A 22,221-nucleotide genomic window follows, 5' to 3' on the forward strand; every position below is an offset into this window, starting at 1 on the left:
TGCAGCGCTTGAATACAGAATTTCTCGTATTTTACTGTCCAGTAAAATAATCTCAGTATTTAGTCTTTGTATCCAATTAAACATCAAACTCTGCTTTGTTACGGATTCTGAATGAATACATTGTCACTACTGTAATGAAAAGGTGACACTAAGATGATAATGAAGCACTTCCAATTAAGTTGCAAAAAAGTCACATCCTAAAAATCAAGTTGTTTGTGAAGCCAGCTCTAAATTAACTACGTTAATGTCAAAACGAGAGTGACAGTTCAGTTCATGAAGTCTTGGAAGTACTGGGTGTTGGAAGTCAGTACATGTACCAGTGCCTCAGGGCAGCTTTTGTCAGTGTGCTTGAGAACAGTTCAAATTCTGAAAAGTTTGTAGGAAAGGCTTACATCATTGACAGTGGTGTTTCTTGGTGTTCAGTTCCTCAAGACAGTTGGTTGTCATCTGTATTGGACTGTTCTCTATGTTTATGGAGTACTTAAGGTTAAAAGAAGAGCCCATTGGGTTATCATGGTGGCTGTATTTATATATTGAAGTCAAAGAACAGAAATCTTTTCATCACTTGTGATGTCAACATTTGATCTCTTTCTGTGCTGCAACATGTTGTCACAGATTTAGGAAAATATCTGCATTGCTGTACCAATAACTTACTTAAATAGTTTTTTTTTAAAAAGGCATTTAACAGTAAATCTGATTTTTCAAAAATTTTCTGATTTTTTCAGTGGTTCCACCAGGGAGCCCTGGACCGATCACTCGCCATGAGTCATACGACAGCTTAGCGTCTGACCACAGCGGGCAGGAGGATGAAGAGTGGCTGTCACAGGTATGCTTTTGGGGGCAGTTCCAGCTCAGGAGTGCAACTAACAGTATCCACTGGAAGTAAAATTCACAACTTTCCTCAAAGTGGAACGTAAACTTCCAGTGGGCCATGGGTGTTTCTGTGTGTAAAACTGACTTCACTGCTGACTCAACTCGGTAAGAATTTGATGGTCTTTACATTTTATATGAACAGGCTGAAAGAGTTGGGGCTGTTCAGCCTGGAGAAGAGGAGGCTCCGGGGTGACCTTATAGCGGTCTTCCAGTACCTCAAGGGGGCCTACAGGAAAGATGGGGAGAGGCTGTTCAGGAGGGCCTGTTGTGATAGGACAAGGGGTAATGGTTTTAAAATAGAGGGAGGTAGATTCAGATTGGATATTAGGAAAAAATTTTTTACCATGAGAGTTGTAGAACACTGGAACAGGTTGCCCAGAGAGGTGGTGGATGCTCCATCCGTGGAGACGTTCAAGGCCAGGTTGGACGAGGCCCTGAGCAACCTGATCTAGTTGGAGATATCCCTGTTCCTTGCAGGGGGGTTGGACTAGATGACCTTTGAAGGTCCCTTCCAGCCCTGACCATTCTATGATTCTATGATTCTATACAAACTATGTTAAAAACCATATAAAGTGCCCATCGCTACTGGAACAAGTCACATCCTTGGGAAGTTCAGGACGAAGTAGGAAGTTTAAGTTGGCAGCAGAAAGTTCTCTCTCTGCCTTTTTCTCCTGACATGGCCCTTTTCAGACATGGGTAAAAGGAAGGTGGCTTGGCAAAATGACGATGCCTTTTCAGTTGTGATCTGTGCTATGCTTACTGCATTTTAACATAAAAATGGTAGATAAACTGGTTTACTTCCTTCTTTTTCTGATTATCAACTATTGCATTTCCTACCCTGATAATTCCTCAGAGTTATGGCTAGATACAAACACTGTCATGCTTTAAAATGATCCTGCTTGGTGGAATATTTTCGTATGAGGTTAAATCTTTGTAGTTTTATCCATTCTCGCTTCTTTTCAGTCAATGAAGCTTCTCTTTAAGAACTCAGTACGTACTTGGCTCTTTGACTCAAAACATAACTTCAGTTTAAGAACGTAGGTCATGAATAATACACTGAGAATTAGTTCCTGTTAAAATAAAAGGTTAGAGTTAAATAAATAAATAAAATTTACAAATGCTCTGGGTTTACCAAAGCAATTACAGGGTACCTGATACATGGAGTTCATCCTGACAGATTAGGTGGGTTTCCTTTGGTTTAAGAACAATGTTGTTATGGGAATGATGCATTAAATGTGTTGCTGGGGTGTATGACATAAATGTGAAATATTCATGGATGTGATTTACTTCTCCCACTGGTGAATAAATCATACACAGCGTTTTCCTAAAATGAGAAGTTAGGTTTCCACATGTACCGGTTCCGGGGCTGGCATTCATCGGGGAATCTATTCATGTGAATCCACTTACCTGGCCCACGTTGTCCAAAGTGGCTGCACATGGGTGTATCTTATTTGCTTATGCTGCCTCTAATTTGTCAGAGCATACAGGTGGTGAAACTACTCCATCAGTGTAGCCAACAGGCATTTTATCACTGAGCTCACTGGGGCCAAGATTTCACCTGTAGTTTTCCACCTGTCCTCTCCGGTACTCTTTGGATAGTTCAGCTTATTTTACTGTTCTAGTGATTTTCTGGTGTGGTGGGCAACCTTGGGAGAAAGAGAGTAAGGTAAACCTACATCGTAGAGGTGGGTTTATTACTTCAGTAATATTTTAAATAAATATTATATATAATAAATTATATATAATAAATTATAATAAATAATATATAATATATATAAAATATATAAATATATATAAAATATATATAACTATATAATATAGTTTATTACTTACTGATTCTCGGAAGATATAAAATGTTGTAGGAATTTAGGACTGCTTCAACTTCATCTCATCTGTCCCTCTAGAAGAGTAAATATATTTATAAGGAAAAAAAAAATCATCCTAAGTGATGTCACAGAACACAGATAACTCAGAGAATGCTTCTGGAATGTTCAGTTTTTGCCAAGTGAAAAGAGTGATGATAGCTCTTTTGAGCACGAAGACGCTAGCGTTCTCTAAGCAAGCCACTTTAGATTAAGCCTAAAGTGCAAGTATGTTTTTCAAAATTAAAGTGTTGTTATCAACAGTAACAGCATGCAGTGAAAAAACACTGCCCTTCACTTCAACTTTTCAATTAGAACAGTGGGTAATGTGTGCTGTCAGTGTGAAGTAGATACAATATGTTTGTCCTGCACACAACAGGAGAGTGAATAGGAACATCTGGCCGTAGCCTCAGTAAAATTGCAAAGGCATCTGTTTACCTCTCGGCTCTGTGACACTGATGGTTTCAAGCTTAAAATACACAGATTACTTTATCTGTGGCCTAATTTACACTGCTACATAAAAGCTACTTGCCTCAGAAACGTCTACGGTCGATCCGAGTTACGCTGGGATAAAGGCAAAGATGGAAATGGTGCTAAACAGGCTGTGCGTTTGTTGTCTCACGTTAGCAGAGAACCTAGAACACTGTCCAGTGTTTAAAATTGCTTCTCGAAGAGCTGAGAGTTGCTACTAGTACACATCTAAGTCATATATATACACAAAAATATGTTTTCATTCATTCCCTTGCTAAATTGCATATTTGCTGTGAAGCTGATCATTGTTTTAGCAGAAATCGGTCGGAATTTAAGAGTCTATTTTTGTTATCTTAAAAGTATGAGTTTGCTAGAGCATAATGTTTTCCTTTCATATTTCCTTTTTCTGATCTTTAAAGCCTCTTCTTGATTTTCAAAATTATACTGCAGAAAACTTATGCTTTGTTTACCCTTGTATTTACAGGCCGAATTTTCCTGATGGTATACGTTTCCAACAACGTTACCGTGTTAAATTTTCGTGGTTGGTTGCATTCCTGTAGTTGGCTTATTTGAGAGTTTGCCAGAATCGGTACTCATCAGGTTTATAGTCATCAGTGTGAAAAGACATTTTTTAAATATTTCAGATGCTTCATTTACTGAAATAATGTATTTTTCAAAAGTTCGTGTTTAGACTCTCACTGGGAGCCAATACTTAGAGCAGAGTCTGAATATTTGAAATTGTTGGTTTTTAGACTCGCTGTCTGTATTCTCTGTGCGTTTTGCAAGTGGACATAGAATCATAGAATCATGGAATGGTTTGGGTTGGAAGGGACCTCAAAGATCATCTAGTTCCAACCCCCCTGCTATGGGCAGGGAAACATGGAATTGAGAAGCTTCTGTGTCTGTGTGTATCTACACATAAACATACCTACAGATACATATCTCATGTACACCTATTGTTTCACGTATATGTGGTTGCAAATTGGGACCAAACACCCTTCTATTTTAAGTGTTGGAATTTTGCTTAAATGAATATATGTGTGTGTGTGTAGCTGCCCTTCTAAGCTCCGTGTGTTGCACGTGCATGTTTGTATTCCATCTGCATAGCAAGGAGTGTGACCCGGGCCGTTCGGCATCTCACAGCACGCTTCACGTCGCGCTCTGTTACCAGTCTCGCTGCTTTCCAGCAAGATGGTCTCTGCCAGTGGTGTCCTTGGATATGCCAAGTGCAATTACGAGCTTCCGTTTGAAACGCGGTTCGCGCTATACGCGTGCGGAGCAGCGCTGCTTAACGTGTGAACGTGGAGAACGCAGCCGTAACAAAGCTGTAACAGCTTGCTTCTGGCACGTGGGCAGGATTGAGGTTATCTGGGGGGGGGGACACTTTTCCCCTTCCTCTGTCTGCTCCGTGTCGATGCGGACAGAAGCGTGTTCTCCTGTTGGTTGCCACAACAAGAGTAGAGTTTTAGCGTTGAAGTCGCAGCGTGCGTTTCATAATGGTAAGGGGAGGAACGAACGGGGTCAGGGGAAGCGATAGCCGGGATGGACTGTTGGTCTTCGGAACCTCTGCTCTGGAGACAGGCTGAGAGAGTTGGGGCTGTTCAGCCTGGGGAAGAGAAGGCTCCAGGGTGATCTTGTTGCAGCCTTCCAGTACTTACAGGGGGCCTACAGGAAAGCTGGAGAGGGACTTTTTACAAGGGTGTGTAGTGACAGGACAAAGGGAAATGGCTTTAAACTGAAAGAGGGGAGATTTAGATTGGACCTAAGGAAGAAATTCGGATGGATGATCTACTTAGGGATATGGTTTAATGGGGATTAGGGACGGTTGTACTCGATGATCTCTAAGGTCTTTTCTAACCTAGAAATCTATGAAATCTATGAAATGTATGAAATTTTTCACTCTGAGGGCGGTGAGGCACTGGCACAGGTTGCCCAGAGAAGTTGTGGCTGCCCCATCCCTGGAAGTGTTCAAGGCCAGGTTGGATGAGGCTTTGGGCAACCTGGTGTAGTGGAGGGTGTCCCTGCCCATGGCAGGGGGGTTGGAACTAGATGATCTTTGAAGTCCCTTCCAACCCAAACCATTCTATGATTCTATGAACAGATGAAGAACTGGGTGCAGTGTCCTCAAGCTGGCGGTTCAAGAGCTTTCAAGGCTCCACAAGCAGCTCTTGGCTTTGGCTAGTGCATTGCTCCCTAGCAAAAGCGTTCCGAATTTTCCCTTGTTCAGCGTTTCTCCAAACCGATGGCACAAAACACTCCTTTTGCTTGAGAACAGCGGGATTCTGGGGGTTCGGCGTGTTGAAGGGGCCATTCAGTATTTTGCAAGTTTTTGTTAAGCGTTTCCCCTTCTTCCCACAGGTCGAAATAGTGACTCACACCGGACCTCATCGGCGCCTGTGGATGGGCCCACAGTTCCAGTTCAAAACAATCCATCCCTCCGGCCAAACTACCGTCATCTCATCCAGTTCGTCCGTGCTGCAGTCGCACGGTCCCAGTGATACCCCGCAGCCTCTTCTGGACTTTGATACAGATGATCTTGATCTCAACAGTCTCAGGTAAAAATAAAATCCGTTTCCAAGCTGTTTCACGTTTATTGTGTGAATAACTTGCCTCGTGCTTAAATGAGGCCATCTGTGTAGAACGTGTAATAGTTTTCATCAAGCTCGCCCAGATGAGAGTCTTGGAAGAGCGTGTGACTCTGCAACAACAAAAATTCATCCAGGCCAAGCAGCTTGGATTCCCCTCTGCTGCCCCTTCTTGTGCAGGTGACAGGGAGAGGCAGAACAAAGTCCAGTGGCTTTGCTCAGCATCCTCTTGGCTTTCAGAGTTTCTGCATTGCTTAATAAATTCATTTTCTCAGACATGAGTGGGAGCTTTATGCCATAGATTTAGATGCTGACTGTGAAGCGGTCAGTGTGTTGGAACAGTAAGTGAACTTCTGGAATATTTTTTCCGTTCCCCCCGCCCCCCTCCTTTGGTTCCTTCCTTGTAAATCTTTTTCTTGTATTTAATTCATCTGGTTTTGGAGATTGGCTGGTTTGGAATTGGGGGACAGAGGGTGGGCCTAGGGAAGGGAAGGAAGGAGAGCAAAGGTAAGTGTGGTAAGATTTTGTGCACCATGTGTTTCTGTGTCCTGTCCAGTAACTCTCAGAATTTAACAATTTTCCATGCTTCTGATTCTGCATGTGATTTGAAGTCCAGAGTTCTGTGGTGTGGACTTGGATTGTTTGGGACTCTGTCTGAAACTCTTAGGAGTTTAACGAGGGAGATGGATAATATGACTAATCCCATTAAAACTGGGCAGATTGTCCTTGGACTGAAAATACATGGTTTTGAAATGTGCAATTTCTCCTTGCATGTATTTACTCCCACAAGTAAGGTTATAGTTGTCAAATATATCATTTTTTCAATTGTATGTATGTATACGTATGCAGAAAGAAAGCAGAAATTTTTGAAAAATGAATATAGATATGTGTCACGAAAGGAATAGACAATTATGAATGTCTTCTCCTAAACTGACAAAGGAAGTGCTGCTCTTCAGGAGGGCGATGGAAGCTCTTTAACCAGTTCAGTGAGCTTTTTCCTTCGAGGCTTTCTGAGAGCTCTCATCTGAGACACAGTTTGGGGATACCCACTTTGTGTAGAGTCTCGATCCGTCTCTGGGTGGATTATCCAGATCTTGGCTCCACAAAGCAAAGGAAAACGAAAGTTTTCAACAGTTGACTGATTTAAAAATGAATAGTTGCTTGTTTGGTTCAGCTGATTCAGGTTTGTGACTTAATTACAGCCCTCATGTGCGATGGTTTTGGCACAGGTGGTAACTATAACTTATTATTTAGGATCCAGCCCGTTCGCTCAGAACCTGTTAGCATGCCGGGGTCGTCACGTCCAGTTTCTGATCGCAGAGGAGTTTCAACAGTGATTGATGCTACCTCAGGTAGAAGCATGTTGTTTTCATGTTTTCTTTGCTATTCACGGAATTCATCAATCTTATCTTTTTTTTTGGTCTGATAACATGTTTACCAACCATAGCTATATACTTAAGGATATCATCATTTTCAGCTGCACAAGAGGGTAAGTGCTGTCCTACACAAATACTTACTGAAAGCTACCATAACGATGACTTTTTTTTTTCCCCTCTTACCACTCAAATCTGAAGTCACAGCATTATGGTAAGATACGACCCCAATATTTGCGTTAACTTTAACATGAGCTATAGAATGCTAAAATCTGCCTAAACTAAAAAGCAGAATGTTTGCAAATACTAACACTGAAATGCTTATTAAGGAATGCCTAAAGCATAGAATATTACAGTTCCGTTTCATTTATAAAATAGCTTTCATTGAAATGTAATCATAAATGTAATTGATTTCTGTGAACAGTCAAGACAACAGGACAGTTTATCTAATGTTTGTGTAATGGGCACGTTTTCACTACTCTGCTCTAAAAGAGCATGTAAATTTAATACTACGGTGGTTATGTTAATATCAACATAGTAATATATGTACTATAAAATTTTCCTCTTTTTTTCTCAGTGGTGGGGTACAGTCTGTATAAAGAAACAAGGGCAGCAGGGCTTCATATTCAATGCAGCTGTATAGCATCTGAAGGGTCCACACAGCAGGATTTTGTCAAATAAAATCTCTCACAAGTAGAATTATTAAACACACAGCATTAGTCAAACAGTCAAGTCGGAGAGGATTTTAATCTTTAGCGATTTGAAAATCCCTGGAGACTGCTGATTGGATTGAGGTTAAACTGTAAAAAGAGACTGTAACACATCGAGAAACTGCTTTCTGAAGGTTGTTTTAAAGAGAGTTAAAATAAAAGCTCCTGTTCCAGGCTCTGTTTGCTATTGATATAAACTCTGAGTCCAAGATATTGCATTGTTTGCCAGATTAATTTATTTGAGTATTACAGGGTATTTCTTAGATGTGTTTATAATCAAGTTCAATAATAACTACATTTACTTTGGGTATTGAGTATTTCCATTATAAATTCCATTTTCAAATATTTAAAACTTGTTAAATTAATTCACGTTGAGCTCAGACAAACATCTGATGCTGGTTATTTAATGTTTTAAAGAGTTTTATTCGCTTTAGTACATGACAAAGTAATTTTGACAATAATTGTTCGATACAGAAGAAAACATAAATGCATCAGTTATGATTTTTTGGACTAGTTCATCTGTGCCATTACCCTGAAAAGGTTACAGGCTTGAATCATAGGAGCACTTCTGTCTATCTGACACTTCAGATTCGGGTGATTAATGGCATAGCTGTTCTTCAGTACCAGGACGACTGTGCCAGCTGATACAGGGAGAGATACCTGGGTTATCGGGGTTGGGTTTTCCCCTCTTGTGTCTCAACGCAGCAGCTCTATTACCTGTAGCAGGGATGCGTGTTCATTCTGAAATACAACTGTTCTGCAGCCGTAACGCGTTCTAGAACTGCGTTATTCCATCCAGGACAGCAACAATGAACCAGGGAGGACCATCCCTCTTCCGTGCTAAACAGCCTTTCCTGTAGCATGGATGAAATGGCTCATGTGAACGTGATGAGGCTCTCTTGGTAATGCCTTTAACATGTGTGTCCGTATTAAAATTGCCAAAGTCAATTGTATACATTGTTACGACACAGAAAATATATTTACTGTGCAGCAGTGACTCAGTTGTGTTGTAACACCTCATAAGTTTCTTCTAAACAATACATGAATTTTGTTAGGGACATGGTGATAGCAGTATGTTATTTAACTTCCCTGCCAGACAGTTTGGATTTGAATTGATTTTTGATTCAGGGACTTTACCATCTATTTGCAGTTTTCATATTGCGCAATCCCTGTTCTTTCCCATACGAAAATTATTCGTCCAGATTTAGGGTGGGTATGCCAGATTATGTGTGATGGTACAGGAGTGGGGCTTGTGTTACAAAGTAAGGGAGACACATGGAAAAAACACGTACTATTCTTATAACAGCACCCAGCAAAGGGAAGAGGAGTGTTTTATGCTTACCTTCCTTTCTTCCCACCTTTGAGATGTGCAGAAAATTACATTAAGCTCAGCTCTGAATATAAAGATTTTATTTTAAATGCTGTTTGTGGACAACGCTGCATTTTTTGTGTTACAGTCCACTACTGTAAGTATTCTCATTTCCTGCTGTTACTGATGCATGCCCTACATGGCTTACGTTCTTTATGGAGAACAAATTTATTGGAAAATACGTTTTTAAGTTTGAAGGATTTTTTTAAGTAGATCATAAATTTTTACTATCTAAGCTGAACCAGGAAGTGATTCTTCAGTTATGACCCATGCATTTGAGTCTGTTGCACTTTATGAAGATGCTTATCTGGCTGTTTGATTGCCTGTTGCTTAGAGATGCAACCAGCGTGGCGCCTCTCTTATCTAACTCCATCGCTTGTTCTTCCTATCGAAAGATTTCAAGTACGTTTTTATCATCTTCCATTATTCCTCCACCATTCTTGATAGCTTCCTTCCATCTCCCTTGTTGGTGACAACTCCGTTGTTGTGTTGAATAAGACATTCGTGTAGGTTTTTATCATGATTTTCACATGTCTGTAAAACTGTGGTATACTAATGACAATATTTTCTCACAAGATTGTTTGCAAAAATCTGCGTTTAAAAAGCACAAAACTCTCATACATGAAAATCAGTCATGAAAATTTGCAATAGCGTTTTCAAGGTGGGTGGCAGTATCTGTAAATATTACTTGGATAAATTTTTAAAAAGTGCATATTTCAATATGATTATCTCGACTTAAAATTCTGCAAAGATATTCTTCTTTGTTGTTTTTTTTTTTGTTTTAAATTGAATCTTTAAGAAAAGTTTGCAAAAATCTAGTTACCTAAAGCTACTGGACATTTGTCCCTCAATGCACGCATTTTAGTTATATGCATCGTAGAGAGAATGTACCCTGAAGGATTAAATGCACTGTAATTCCAGATGCTATTCCAGATTGGCAGTTAGAAATGTTAAAGGGACACCACGGAGTTGAAAGCTGTGTAAAGCAGGAAGCCTTGAATAATAATGCAGCAAAAGAACCTCTACTGTGCACATAGTAACTGCACACTGTGTGTAGCAAGCAGGCGTGTGTGCTTGTGTGTCTGTGTGTCTGTCCTTGCCAAAGAAGTGCTGAGGCTGTCAGCTGGTTGCATGGGGTTTAAAAAAGGTGAGGAAAGTCTTAGTAAGTCAGGTTACGTTTAAGGCTTAATTAGACACCAGAGATGGAGGAGAAACCTCACAAGTGCCCTGTCTGCAAGAGGTGCTGCAGCTGAAAGTCATGATCTTTACACAACCAAACCAACCAGCCCTAAGACAGAAATCTGTAGTGTGACAAAAAAATAAATAAAAATGAATAAAATAAATAAAAACTAAATAATAGTTCTTGCAGAACGAGTTGGCTCTATTTCAGAAGACCAACCTACAGGCATGACTTGAAAACTTTACCTGTATACATTGAATACTGTTCCTTTCTTTGATGTGACTAGCTTTAGATATGATTTTTCGATTAGCTGAGGATATCTGCAGGATGATGGAGGCTAATCTAGAAAATATAAGCATAGGCTACACGTGTAATGGAATATTTCCAGGCACCTCTCTGGATTTGTACACTATAACCTATGGATGAATGATGCATGTCATATATAGAATCATAAATGTTACATGCCTGAAAAATCAAACCTGATAGAACACCACTGCTCCTAAATAATGCTGAAATTAAAGTGTAGGAAGGTTCGGGTATCTCTGTGAAGCAACAGCTCTGAACTTTCAGAAAGAGAAAACCTCTGGAGAAGGGCCTTTGCAGCAATTCCTGATGACGGGGAATTTGATCGCACAGCTGCGTCGAGTCCGTAAGGCCAATCGTTTCCCTTAAACTGGAACAAATGTGTGGAAGGGCTCAGGTACTCAGGTATGCGCAGTCGTAGCTGTTAATTCAGTCCTGCACAGTTAAAAAAAGTGTGTGTGTTTATGAAAAGCCTTGTTTATTCCCTCATACAAAGAGGGTTTTGACACTTATCCATCAGTTGAGTAATGGTTTTGTGGCATTGTCAGCAGAGTAGGAAAGCGTTGACGAAGAAGTTGTCTGCTCTCTGTTTTTCATCAGCCCTACGTGGAGATCATCTCCATTTCTTTCTTGCTTAAGAGGGATACAGAAGTTGGAGTGGGAAGGATTTTAATGAGTCAAATTAAATTGTAGAAGAAAAAGATCCTGAGCGTTTTTTTTTCTCTTTGATGGTGTGTGGGGCGGGGAGAACTTTTATGTTCTTTGTAAACCCCAGCATGTGCTGTGCTGCTTAGGGCTGCACGCATCATTTTTTAATGAAGATTGTTTATTACTGTTGCATGAAACTCTGACAATACTGAGCTCTCTTCTGGTTACTTCAATCAATGCCCACTTAAAATTGGCTTGTAATTTAGTACTTCCCTCTCTTTTGTGTGTGACTGGCTGGTCATGGGCAGGTAGCTCGTTGCCTGCAGAGAGTTTAATGAACAGAAGAATCGACTTGGGTTTTGTGGGGGAGGGAGGCAAACTCCCTCCCTCCCTGCTCCCTGTGAAGGGTCCTTTATTGTTTGTCACCACACCTGTGAGATAGGGACCGTGGGACAGATTTTTACTGTCCAGCAATGCTCTCACTTGGAATTTAATAAACACTTCTGCTGTCACACCTTAAACCATCTGAGCTCTTTTCTGTTGTATGCGCGATCAAATATTTATTCCCAAATGCTGTACGCCAGAAAGTGCTGCCTTGGAGTGGCGGAGATCAGTTATTCAGGTAGTAAAGATGTGTGAATGCAGCTGGCAGATGAAGTCCCCACCGTTACGAATTCCCAGGCTGTCCTTACTGCCACAGGCAATAGCTGCCAGGCCTGAGCGGGCGCTGGTTTCCCGTTACGGGCACTGGTAGAGCCGGGGAGTCCTGGCGTCACGGATACTCGAGCCGCCCCGCTTGAGCGGAGCCGGCCGGCGCTGGAGGGTCCTTCGTGCCGGGAGGTGGAATCGATACGGTCTGGAGTCCTTGACCTGAACCTGTAATTACCTGGCTGGTATAAAGGTAGTTTGTTGTTGCAGATAGAGATTGTGCTCAGATCCTCCGAGTATAATGCCGAGCTTTGAAGCCAGGGAAGGTCCTGATTTGGCCCTTGGTCTGTTCTTCACAGCAGTTGAGAGGTTTTAATCACGGTCATATAACAAACTGTTCTCAGAGGGCATCACCTGTTCAGTAACAGCAAAAACACGTACCCAGCTCTGCTTGTTTAGTCCTTCTGCGTTCTGTCAGAATTTTAAATTCAAATCTAAATGGCAGAAATTTAAATATAAAAGAGTTTACCTTATGGTTCTTTCCTGGAATAACTTCTGAGCCAATTCTGTTAATATCATGTCTATCTAAAACACTTATGTTACTTATCTGAAAGACGTTTTACGTGTTATTCCTAGAATAGTGACATCATGTGGGGCATACCAGGTATTTTTGTTTTCTTGGTGCCAGAGCACACCCCTGTGTGTGCTCATGCACTCTCCATCCTGTTTCTCTGTGTTAAATGTGTGTGTGCGCATGAGCTGCGTAACACAAAATTCTGGTACTTAGAATTTTTTCAACTTGATTTAATTCATCTAATTTGAGAAAATGCTATCTGATGATTTTTGAAGAGAGCCTTAAGACAGAACTGACTTCAACAAGCTCCAAGATGCCAGTGCAGTATACATGATTACATCTAGAAACAGCTATGCCCTATAGACTATGGAGATGTGAAGAGAAATTAAAATGACCTGACACTACTGACTGGGCACTTGCTGCTGGATCATTGCCTGGCTTGGGAAAAGACTCAGCTGCAGGGATACATGGAGTAGCATTAATGTCTTGGAACACTGGTGGGTGTTTTCCGTAGGCAGGAGAAGTATACTGGAGAGGACAAGCATGGGAACAGTGACTGAACTGCAGCAGAGTCATTATATACTGATTTATTTTTGCCTAACTATGTTGTTGTGAGTGGGTTAGCCTGTCAGTTCTGGAGACAGGAACTCGCTCTGCGCAGCATAACGGGGTGATGTGGGGTAGCTGTTACCCTGCTAGTGACAGAGGCTGTTGTTCCTCATCCCACTTTGCCTTTGGTTTAGCTGGGGAGGCTCGAAGCAATCGAAGCAGTTCCTCTCTTCTGAGATGGTTGTGCTTCGACACCTAAGTGTGCATCAGCTTAAAAAATATAGTGTGACGTGCAAGTTAGTTCACAGATGGCAAGCGGGGATCAAAAATCAACAATTTCTAGACACTGCTGTGTTAGGCTCAATTTGACTTTAAGCAAGTTGAGTTACTCAAGATGGTTAATCCCCCAAAGGCTGATCACCTTGTTCGCCTTGCTGATGGGATTTTTTGATAGTTTACAGGGGACTTTGTCAAACAAGAAACCCGACAATTTCCACGTTGATGTCATCGCTAGATGAAAGCATAACTGTAACCTAACCAACATAATAACCAAATACAAGGTAATGGGATTTTTCTTCATTTATGAAGATAACTTGCAGTGAGGGCTCCAGGGCCCTCGTTAATGGTCATCAGTGCAGTCGTCTGTTGCTCAAAGACAGTTGTTCTCGTGTCACACAACCCGCCTGATGCGTGTACCAGTGGTCCATTAATGCAGACAGCGGAGTGGCTTATTGCTTAAGGGTTACATCCTAACTTTCAGTTGGGGAAGCCACCTTCAGTTCATGTAATGGTTTGTCAGCTGAAAAACAGCACTGTGCGAGAGCATGGTCTGGTCTAGGCATATAAACACCCTCTGTTTATTTACGGGGAGAAAACATCCAGCCTGCACAATAGCTGTTTGTGTATCAGTAGCTAATGCAAACTCATTCTGGGTATAAGGTTGTCATACGTACCCCTTAATTGTCTTTCATGAACGGTTGTTAATCTGTGTAGGTAGCTTTAAAGCTCTGAATAAGTGGAAAGTGTTGATTCTAATCATATCTGACACCACAATCTTCCATGGAGCAACACATGAGCTGAGATTCCCGATGGGCTCCTGTAGGATACAATATTTATTATAGCTTGAGATCTAAGAGCTCCTAGCTACTGTTAAACTTACAAGAGATCCAGAAACCTCAGTGTCTGTACTTGTGTTTTTATAGATTGCACAGAAATAACACACCGTACAGTATTTGCAGAGAAGCATGTTCATTGACGTTTCTGCGCTTTTTATACAGGGCTTAAAGGAGTCATTTTACAAATCTTGATTTTTTTATAAGTTTGTAATATGTTCTAAGCTCACCTATTAATCTAGACTGTTTGAAACGTTCTTAAAATGGTATTAGATGTGCAAGTTAAAAGAAGAGTGTTTGAACATCCATCTGCGAATGATGACATTAGGTTTTTAATCATCAGGTGTGCTTGCTGGTTCTGGTCCTCTTGAGATCTTCCAACTTGTCCTCCCCTGCTTTCAGGAACTGTTCCAGAGCATCAGCTCTTGTCCTCAGGGCTCTGCAGACTCTTCCTTTTGTCTTTCAGCTTCTTCCTGCCTGTAAAATACCCAGAAAGGCTCAATGTCCGTGTCGCTGGAACGCAGCAACTACCTGAATACTATAGGTTTTGATGGCCTCTTTAGAGTGATTAAATTTGTAGATGTAAAAGTGGGCATGGAGCAGTCTCAGAGAATGGGGTTTGGGTTTAGTTTTTGCAAGAACATTTGAAAGTGATGTGGCAGCTGCTAAGCAATGTCACCTCATTTCATAGTGAATCCTAATTTTTTTTTTTATTCTCCTCTTCATTAGATGGCAAAAATAGCTTTTAAAAATAAGTATGGAGGCTTGTTTGTGATTTTTTTTTTCCTTTTTTCGTAAATAGTGCTGTATTTTAAATCAAAACATTCTGCACAAAAAGGAGGGAGAAACTGAGGATGGAGTTATCAGCCACTGGTTTACTGTGCAGCCGTTGAGCTCTCAGCTGCACAACATGCGTGTTGGCCACCAGTGTCATACCAGAAACTACTCTCCATATGAATCTCTAATTTTCTTCTTACTTGTATTTCCTCATTCTACAGATAATATATTGGTTTGTGGGTAATACTTTACTATGTAATAAGGCGTTTGACACCTCTAAATATTTCCAGAGCCACAAAAACTTATTCTTTTGTAAGTCACCAGGGGTTTAACGTCTGATTTCAGAGTTCATCTGGTGCAACCTGCTGCTCGTGGTGGAAAGACTCTACACAGGCTGTAGATGTATCAATACTGAAATATCTTTAAACAAGAGCATCAGTCCCCATAGGTGTGTGTCTTAACGTAATGTCAGCATATGCACCTATTTTCACCGTTGTTAATCCAAAATCAGCAGGTTTTAGCTACTGTTCATTAGATTGTCACATGGATGAGTGAGCGGAAGCGTGGGTTTAGCTATATACCCTATGAAACTGAGCTATTTAGCATGATAAATCAGCCAGGCATTTTAAGGTGGAATTTAGTACTTTGAGGGTGTTACAATCACAGCCTCCTCACCCTGTCTTCTCCTTGCTGAAGTAAGGGTGTTCTCTACTGGAAATAAATATTTATGTCTAAGTTGAAATATAGTCTGTTGGTACTTACTTGTATATATTTTATTGCCTCAGTGACGTAAGGGGTAAAAAAACAGATGGAAAATATTTTGTTTTTCTTAATTATCCGATGCTGTGAAATACCCATTGCCTCGTGGTTTTCTGGGCTCCTCCTCCTGCCTTGGGCTCCATCCCTGGCACGATCCCAGCCAGTTTTTAGTAGTGCTTTATCTGCTGCTTGCACTGCCTTTAATTTTCACTTTTTATTAGAAACAAAGCTAAATTGGTTGCTGGTTAGTGCTCTACCTATGGGGGGAGTGCTACAAGAAGCCAAAGCCGGTGCCAGCAAAGAGCAGCCGGCACGTGGGGCGAGCTGGGAAGGGGAGCGCGGGGTGAAAGGAGCCCCTGTTTGTCACCATCCTCCTCCTCAACCAGTTCTCCTGTCTCTGGAGGTGCCTCCAGCCGTGGGGGCTCTGCAAATGGGAGATCTCTTACGGTCTCACCCGCTGCTGGGGACAGCCCACCTGGGGCTCCCCTTCTTCCAAAAAGAACGCGGAGTCTCAGAGGGAGCACATCAAGCCGAGTGCTCCACGTACAGAGACCTTCTGGTGCTGTTCCCTTGGTGAAGGTGAAAACGAGCAGGTCGCAGTCAGTGAATGACAGAAAGCAGACTTGGGATTATTCCCATCATTAGCGCGGGATTTCGGCAGATGAGAGAAGCGGGATGCGAGCCTCCGCTGCCCCGAGGCCGCCCTTCGCTTACCGCGCGGTCCTTGAGAACGGAGCAAGAGCAGGGGAAAGGAAAAGGTGGAAATACGACTAACGTCCGGCTTTTGCTGGAGTTTGGCCACAGATTTAAGGCCTCGGAGTGGATTCCTGGGGCCTTCCTACGCTATCCCAAAACCAGCACCAAAGCCTTTCCAAATATATTTTATAAGCTCCGCGATTGTAATTGTCGTATCAAAAATCCCACGTCCTCGGGTCGAGCGGGGCGCAGACCCTCCTCTGCTGAAATCCCGGGCTTGCCAAGTCTCTCTTGCCTGATGTTTCCCTCCAGGAACAGCGGGCAGCCGTTTGTGCCTGTTGTGCCGGCTGCGCCATGCGGAATGCCTGCGGGGCGGCCGGCGCAGCTGCTTTCCCCGGAGCTCGCAGCTGCTCGGAGCGAGCGGGACCCGCGCGCTCCCGTGCCTGGGCGTTTGTCCCAGGGGCAGCTGGCTCCGGCTGCGCACGACCCACCTGTATTTCTGGATAATTCATGGAACTCGCGAGGCTCTGGCACAGCGGCCAAGCGCTCGCTCCTGAGTATCTGGTTGGGTTGGAGGATTAGTTTTGGTGAGCGGCTCCGTCGTCATCTTTCGCGTTGCTTTTCCTTTGCTCCCAAGTTATGGTGGTGTTAACGTGAGAAGTGCAGTGCAGGAACCGGGAACGCCATACTTCGTAACCTCTTTAATGTTGGGACCCTACAAAAAGTCCTGACTGTACCACTTCAGGAGAGGAGACCTCTGGAAATACAGCGCATATGTATTTTTGCCTTGATACAAAAAAGCAGTAGAAACCCCTGATTTAGTAAAGATCTTGCTACCTCTTTGCTACCCGGACAATTTCCCCTAACTGAATTTGCATTAATTGAAAAATTACCTCTTCAGACTTTCACCTTTGTTTACAGCGTGAATGCTGAGCAAAGCACTGAATGTTCCACCATTTGAACATCATTTAAAGTATATTTTAAAAATAAGCATAACATTCTCTGAACGTATTTGTGATAGAATGTCAAATATAGTAGCTGACCATAGATCATCTGCAAGGTTGTTTGTGTTGCTAGTGGATTTTTTTTAACAAACAGAAAGTTGGAGTGAAAGAATTTGGAGAGAAAAGAAATAGTCTGTGTTAGTCTTTTGGTTTTGGTGTTTCTATTTAAGCTTTAAAAAAAAACCCAAAACAACAGGAACAAACCGTATACAGTGAAACACTTACATGGAAGTACATTTTACCACTGAAGTTAAATAAAAAATTCACTATATCATAAGCGAACCATTTCCCCCTTGATTTGTGTCCAAAATATGAGGAAAAACCTTGCAGATGCAGTATGCATTTTACAAAAGAACATATGCATGCATTTAAATCATTTACATTTCATCTTTGCTTTCTCTTATTTTTAACCCATTTTATGGTGGATGACAGCATGTTTGGAAAACCGAGGTTGAAAGCAAAGTTTAAACTTTCATGCGCAATAAGCTAAACTGCAAGCAGCGCTTCACTATTTCATGGTTTTATTTCAAAGTTTTACTGATGCCTTTTCCTTTCTCTCCAGCCAAACATGTGACAAACTTTGGGAATCTAGCTTGCAGAAAAAAAAAAAAAAAAAAAAAATTATACTGTGGTTGGCTTGTAGGTTGGTACTGTTCTTCCAGTGCCTGTGAAGAAAGAGAATCCATCCTTATTGAAGCGGGTTCTCAGGAGAACGTGCAACCGTGTGCTTAAAGGTGCTCTGCGTCAGGGCTCAGTGAGACTTTTAATTGCTGATTGCTAGGCAGTACCAGATATTCTCCAAGCTATAAAATCGTTTTTGGTGGGGGGTGAGAAGAGGAGGATAGAGGAGCGCCAGCTCTACCCCGTCATGACTGCTTTTCAGCACTACTCTGCTCTATGTTTAACGGGCAGCTTTGAACTGATCCGCTTGTATAGCGGGTAGCGGAAAAAGAATTTGGATGGTGGGTATGATGTTATGTCTAATGTCATCAGCAGGCACCACTTCCCCATTGCTATGAGCGAACAAATAAAATTCAGCTTTATTGGCCTAGTTATAGCCTTTTAATAACACTTGAATGAAAGATTGTGCATGCCATGAAGTGCTGAACGCGTGCTCTAACGTGATGCAGTGTGACTCAAGTACAGTGATACGTACTGTACCTTTACTGGGAGGCCGGGGTGCTGGATCTCGAGGGCAGTGGAAGATCTCCAGTACCGTGGAGACGTACCCAAATGATGCTCAGGAGTGGGGTTTGTCACCTTCTCCTCGGCCCTGGCTGTGCCACCTCCGGCGGGGTAGCTGAGCTCGTGCCCGTTTCCGTGTGCAATCCACGTGGGACTCGTGGGGCTGTCAGTGAGAGTTCGGCACACGTAGAGGCCACAGGATCTGTTTGTAGATTTGAAAGTCAGATATTTACGTGCGCCTCTTAGATTGAGAGCTCAAAATAAAGAGCAAATTTCATCCCAGACAGCTTGCAGGAGTTTTTCCTTGTTATCTTCACCAAACCCAGTCCTTCTTTTTTTTTTTTTGCTAGTAAAGATTATCTTATAATTGAGGATATCACATGGAGGACCTGTAACTTACTTGTACATCCCTCCTTCCATGTTTAAAACCAAGTCAAGAAACTAATGAGGTTCCAAAAATATTGCTGATCCTGGAGCAAATACGGTTGAAGAACATATGCTTTGGTTTTACATTTCTGCCTCTAAAAGGTGCCATGTCCCGTGTTTGTCATTTAATTTAACATTCTATATATTTTTAAACGGCTGTATGATTTGAAGTCTCCAGATGCCGTGCTTTACGCTGAGCGAGGCTGACAGTTCAGTGATGTGGAAGGCCATTATCTCACCTTTGTGCTTCTAAACTATAGCCACTTGCCTTTGCCTGTTCATCGTGCATTTACTGCGGTACAGCCTAGGAATTTTTAACACCTATTGAAAGCATTAATTAGGTATGCCATGCTGATGAGCACTTTCAGATAAGTGAAAGGCAAGAACTGATGCTGCTCTTCAAGTTTATATTTTTCCCATTGCTTGTACTGGGGACTCAGTAAATGACTGATGAACTCCAGTAATAGATGCTGACTGGGGTGCTCTGTGCTTTCGAACGTCACAGTGGACAGCAATGATCTGTATTAGTTTTCTGAGACTTAGGTGGATATCTTTAATATGCCACTGGAAAGCGAGAGTAAGGCGGTCACGGTGGTAGCTTGGTGGGATGTTCCTCAGATGGTGGGTGTAACCAAGAAAACGTGGACTTCCAAACCACTCTGTGAAAAGACCTCTGGATTCGCACAGATGGAGCAGAGCCATCTCCCTAAATACTGTGCTCATTCACGTTATGACTAATGCGTCCTAAAGGAATATGATTTGATCAAAAAAAGCGATTTAAAGAAGAAATAGTAGTAGAGGTTTATCTTAAGGTTGATTTACTCAAGAACATTACTCCTGTTTTTAAGTAGATTTATTGATAGTATACAGTCTCTGATGATGTTTAGTCATTAGCGAAAGGGATTTGTGTGTTTCCACAACCTTCTGTTAACGTAAAAGCACCAGCACAAAGTCTTAGCAGCAAGAATGCGCGATTAAAAGAAAAAGTTCTAAGAGGTTCCATCTTGATGTTTGGGGATCGATATAATCCCATTCCCATAAACTGAAATCCCTTTAAGAATGTACAAATTCCATATGTTTTTGTCCTCTTAAAGGGAAATTGGTTCCATTTCTCCAGATTACCGTGGTGTAATTTCGGAGGATAAGGAGTACCCATAGAAATAAAAGTCTCCGTGTTCCCCAGCCGCGCTCGAGCAGCGATGCCCAACTGCTGCCAAGCCGTGTGCCGTACTGCATCCCGGCGGTCACCGCGAGTGCCGATGCCGCGTACGTGCATCCGTCTGTGCCTGAAGCACAAGGCCAACCGGGGGGGTTACAACTCTCACCCATTCTTCTTCAGCTGGCAGCTCTATTCCCAACCAAGACGCACGACGTGTCTCGATGAACAGCTCTAAATAGCTCCCTCACTGCCAACTGGTGCTACCTATACACCAATAAACCAAAATTCAGACTTTTGTATCGTATTACTGCTGCCCTGAGTCAGCAGGTCTCCTATAGAATCATTTTTCTATAAACTTGGAAAATGGATAATCGTTACTTGGACTGTTAAAGTTCAGTAATACAAGAATAAGTCATAAATATGTCACTTGTATCTTAAAAGCTAACCAGCTAGAAGCTCTCCCTCTTGTCTAATCTGGCCTCCAGTGCCTTTGATCACCGTTTTCTCCTCTTTCTCAGCCCCACAGCTAACTTCTTAGTTTTCCACATTTTTCCTTTGCCGTTGTGACAGCGTTCTGCTGCAGATTACAGCTGTGCTTAGGCACCATAAGGTTTATATGATTAGTCAGCATTTGGTTTCCATATATAGCAAAAGTACGTCTGGAGAAAATATTCTTATACATATTTCCAGGCAATAGGATCAAAGACCTCTCTAGGTTCTCAATTTTAATTTATCTCTTCTTGCTCGCTGTGTAAGGAACATCAAAAAGAATCCGTGTTTGCAGGAGGGAAGGGAGCCTTTGGCTGGGTAGCTTTGGGAGCACCGTTGGTTCAAATCCTGGCCTTTCTTCCTCCGTAGCATTGCCGAGCTGTGAACTTTGCTTTGCGTGCCGACGTGTTTCTCTCCAGGTGTGACTCCTGCCTTTTCTTGAATCCTGTGGTCTCTCCCATTCTTGTTTCCGTGATACTCAGAATTACCCCTCATCTCCATCGGTCCCACTCGCAGCTGCGGAGCACATCTTCGTCCTTTGTCACAGCATCTTCTGTAGCTCTCAGTCCCTGTGTTGGCTCTTCTGGTCCTACACGTGCAAGTTCGTACCCTTCCATCTAAGCATTTGAACGCCACTTCCTATCTCATCTTTGGTTTTTTGGTAATTACCTTCAACCTTTCTTCATACTCATAATAATATCTGCTTCTACACGAGAAGCTCATCCTCCAGGTATCCTCTCAAAACATGCAGGACGTTTCTGAAGGTCTTTATCTGCTGTGATGTCCACCAGAAACGCAGTAACTAACAGCGCTTCGAGTTAAGTCCATGCAAGGAGATATGTGCGTGGGTTTGTGTTATTGTATGAGGTGGTGTATTTATGTCAGGATTTCTTGCAGCTCAATTAAATCCTTTTTTTCCTGTATCTTTCATTGGATTTTTACAGCACCAATTTGTAAACTTTTTGTGGTTTTGCAGCGCGCAGCAGCGTGGGCACGGCTGGAGGCAGCCGTAGGTAGTTGTCATTAATAGGTGAGCAGCATTCTTTAATTGTACAAATCCATGTAACGTTTTCATATGAGGAAATTTTCTGAAATATTAGTAAGTGTAGTAAGCCAAGACATTTGAGACCTTTTTGCATCACGTTTTTATAAAGGCCTTTTTTCTGCTGATAGAAGATCTGCATTTAAAAAAAAAAAAAAAAAAATCACATATAATTAGTTTGATTTCAGTCATCTACTCAACGTTTCTAAGCTGCTTGCCAAACGATCCCAGGTGTGGGATTGCAGCAGGTAATTTCCTGCGCTGTATTTGTGCGGATGATTTTCTGTGTTAGAAGATGATATCGGCTCACCTGGCCTCTCGGTGACAGAGAAATCCTTTGTTTATTCATTTAGTAGGCAGATTAACCCTAATGAATATGGCTTCCTGGAAATAGATACAGGGGACAATAGCAGGGTGAGGAGTGGGG

At 42.1% G+C, this 22,221-nt stretch overlaps 1 protein-coding gene across 1 annotated transcript in view; it reads left to right on the forward strand.

The window, feature by feature from the left end:
- BCAS3 (BCAS3 microtubule associated cell migration factor) overlaps positions 1-22,221 on the forward strand; it is a 363,717-nt gene that overhangs the window by 165,061 nt on the left and 176,435 nt on the right. The window contains exons 21-25 of the mRNA XM_086624898.1: positions 726-826; positions 5,565-5,761; positions 7,046-7,143; positions 8,349-8,368; position 9,083. Of these exons, the coding sequence (XP_086481024.1) occupies positions 726-826; positions 5,565-5,761; positions 7,046-7,143; positions 8,349-8,368; position 9,083 (417 nt within the window). The remainder of the gene's footprint in view (positions 1-725; positions 827-5,564; positions 5,762-7,045; positions 7,144-8,348; positions 8,369-9,082; positions 9,084-22,221) is intronic.

This window comes from Tauraco erythrolophus, chromosome 21 (genome assembly GCF_009769465.1).
Source record: "Tauraco erythrolophus isolate bTauEry1 chromosome 21, bTauEry1.pri, whole genome shotgun sequence".
NCBI lineage: Eukaryota > Metazoa > Chordata > Aves > Musophagiformes > Musophagidae > Tauraco > Tauraco erythrolophus.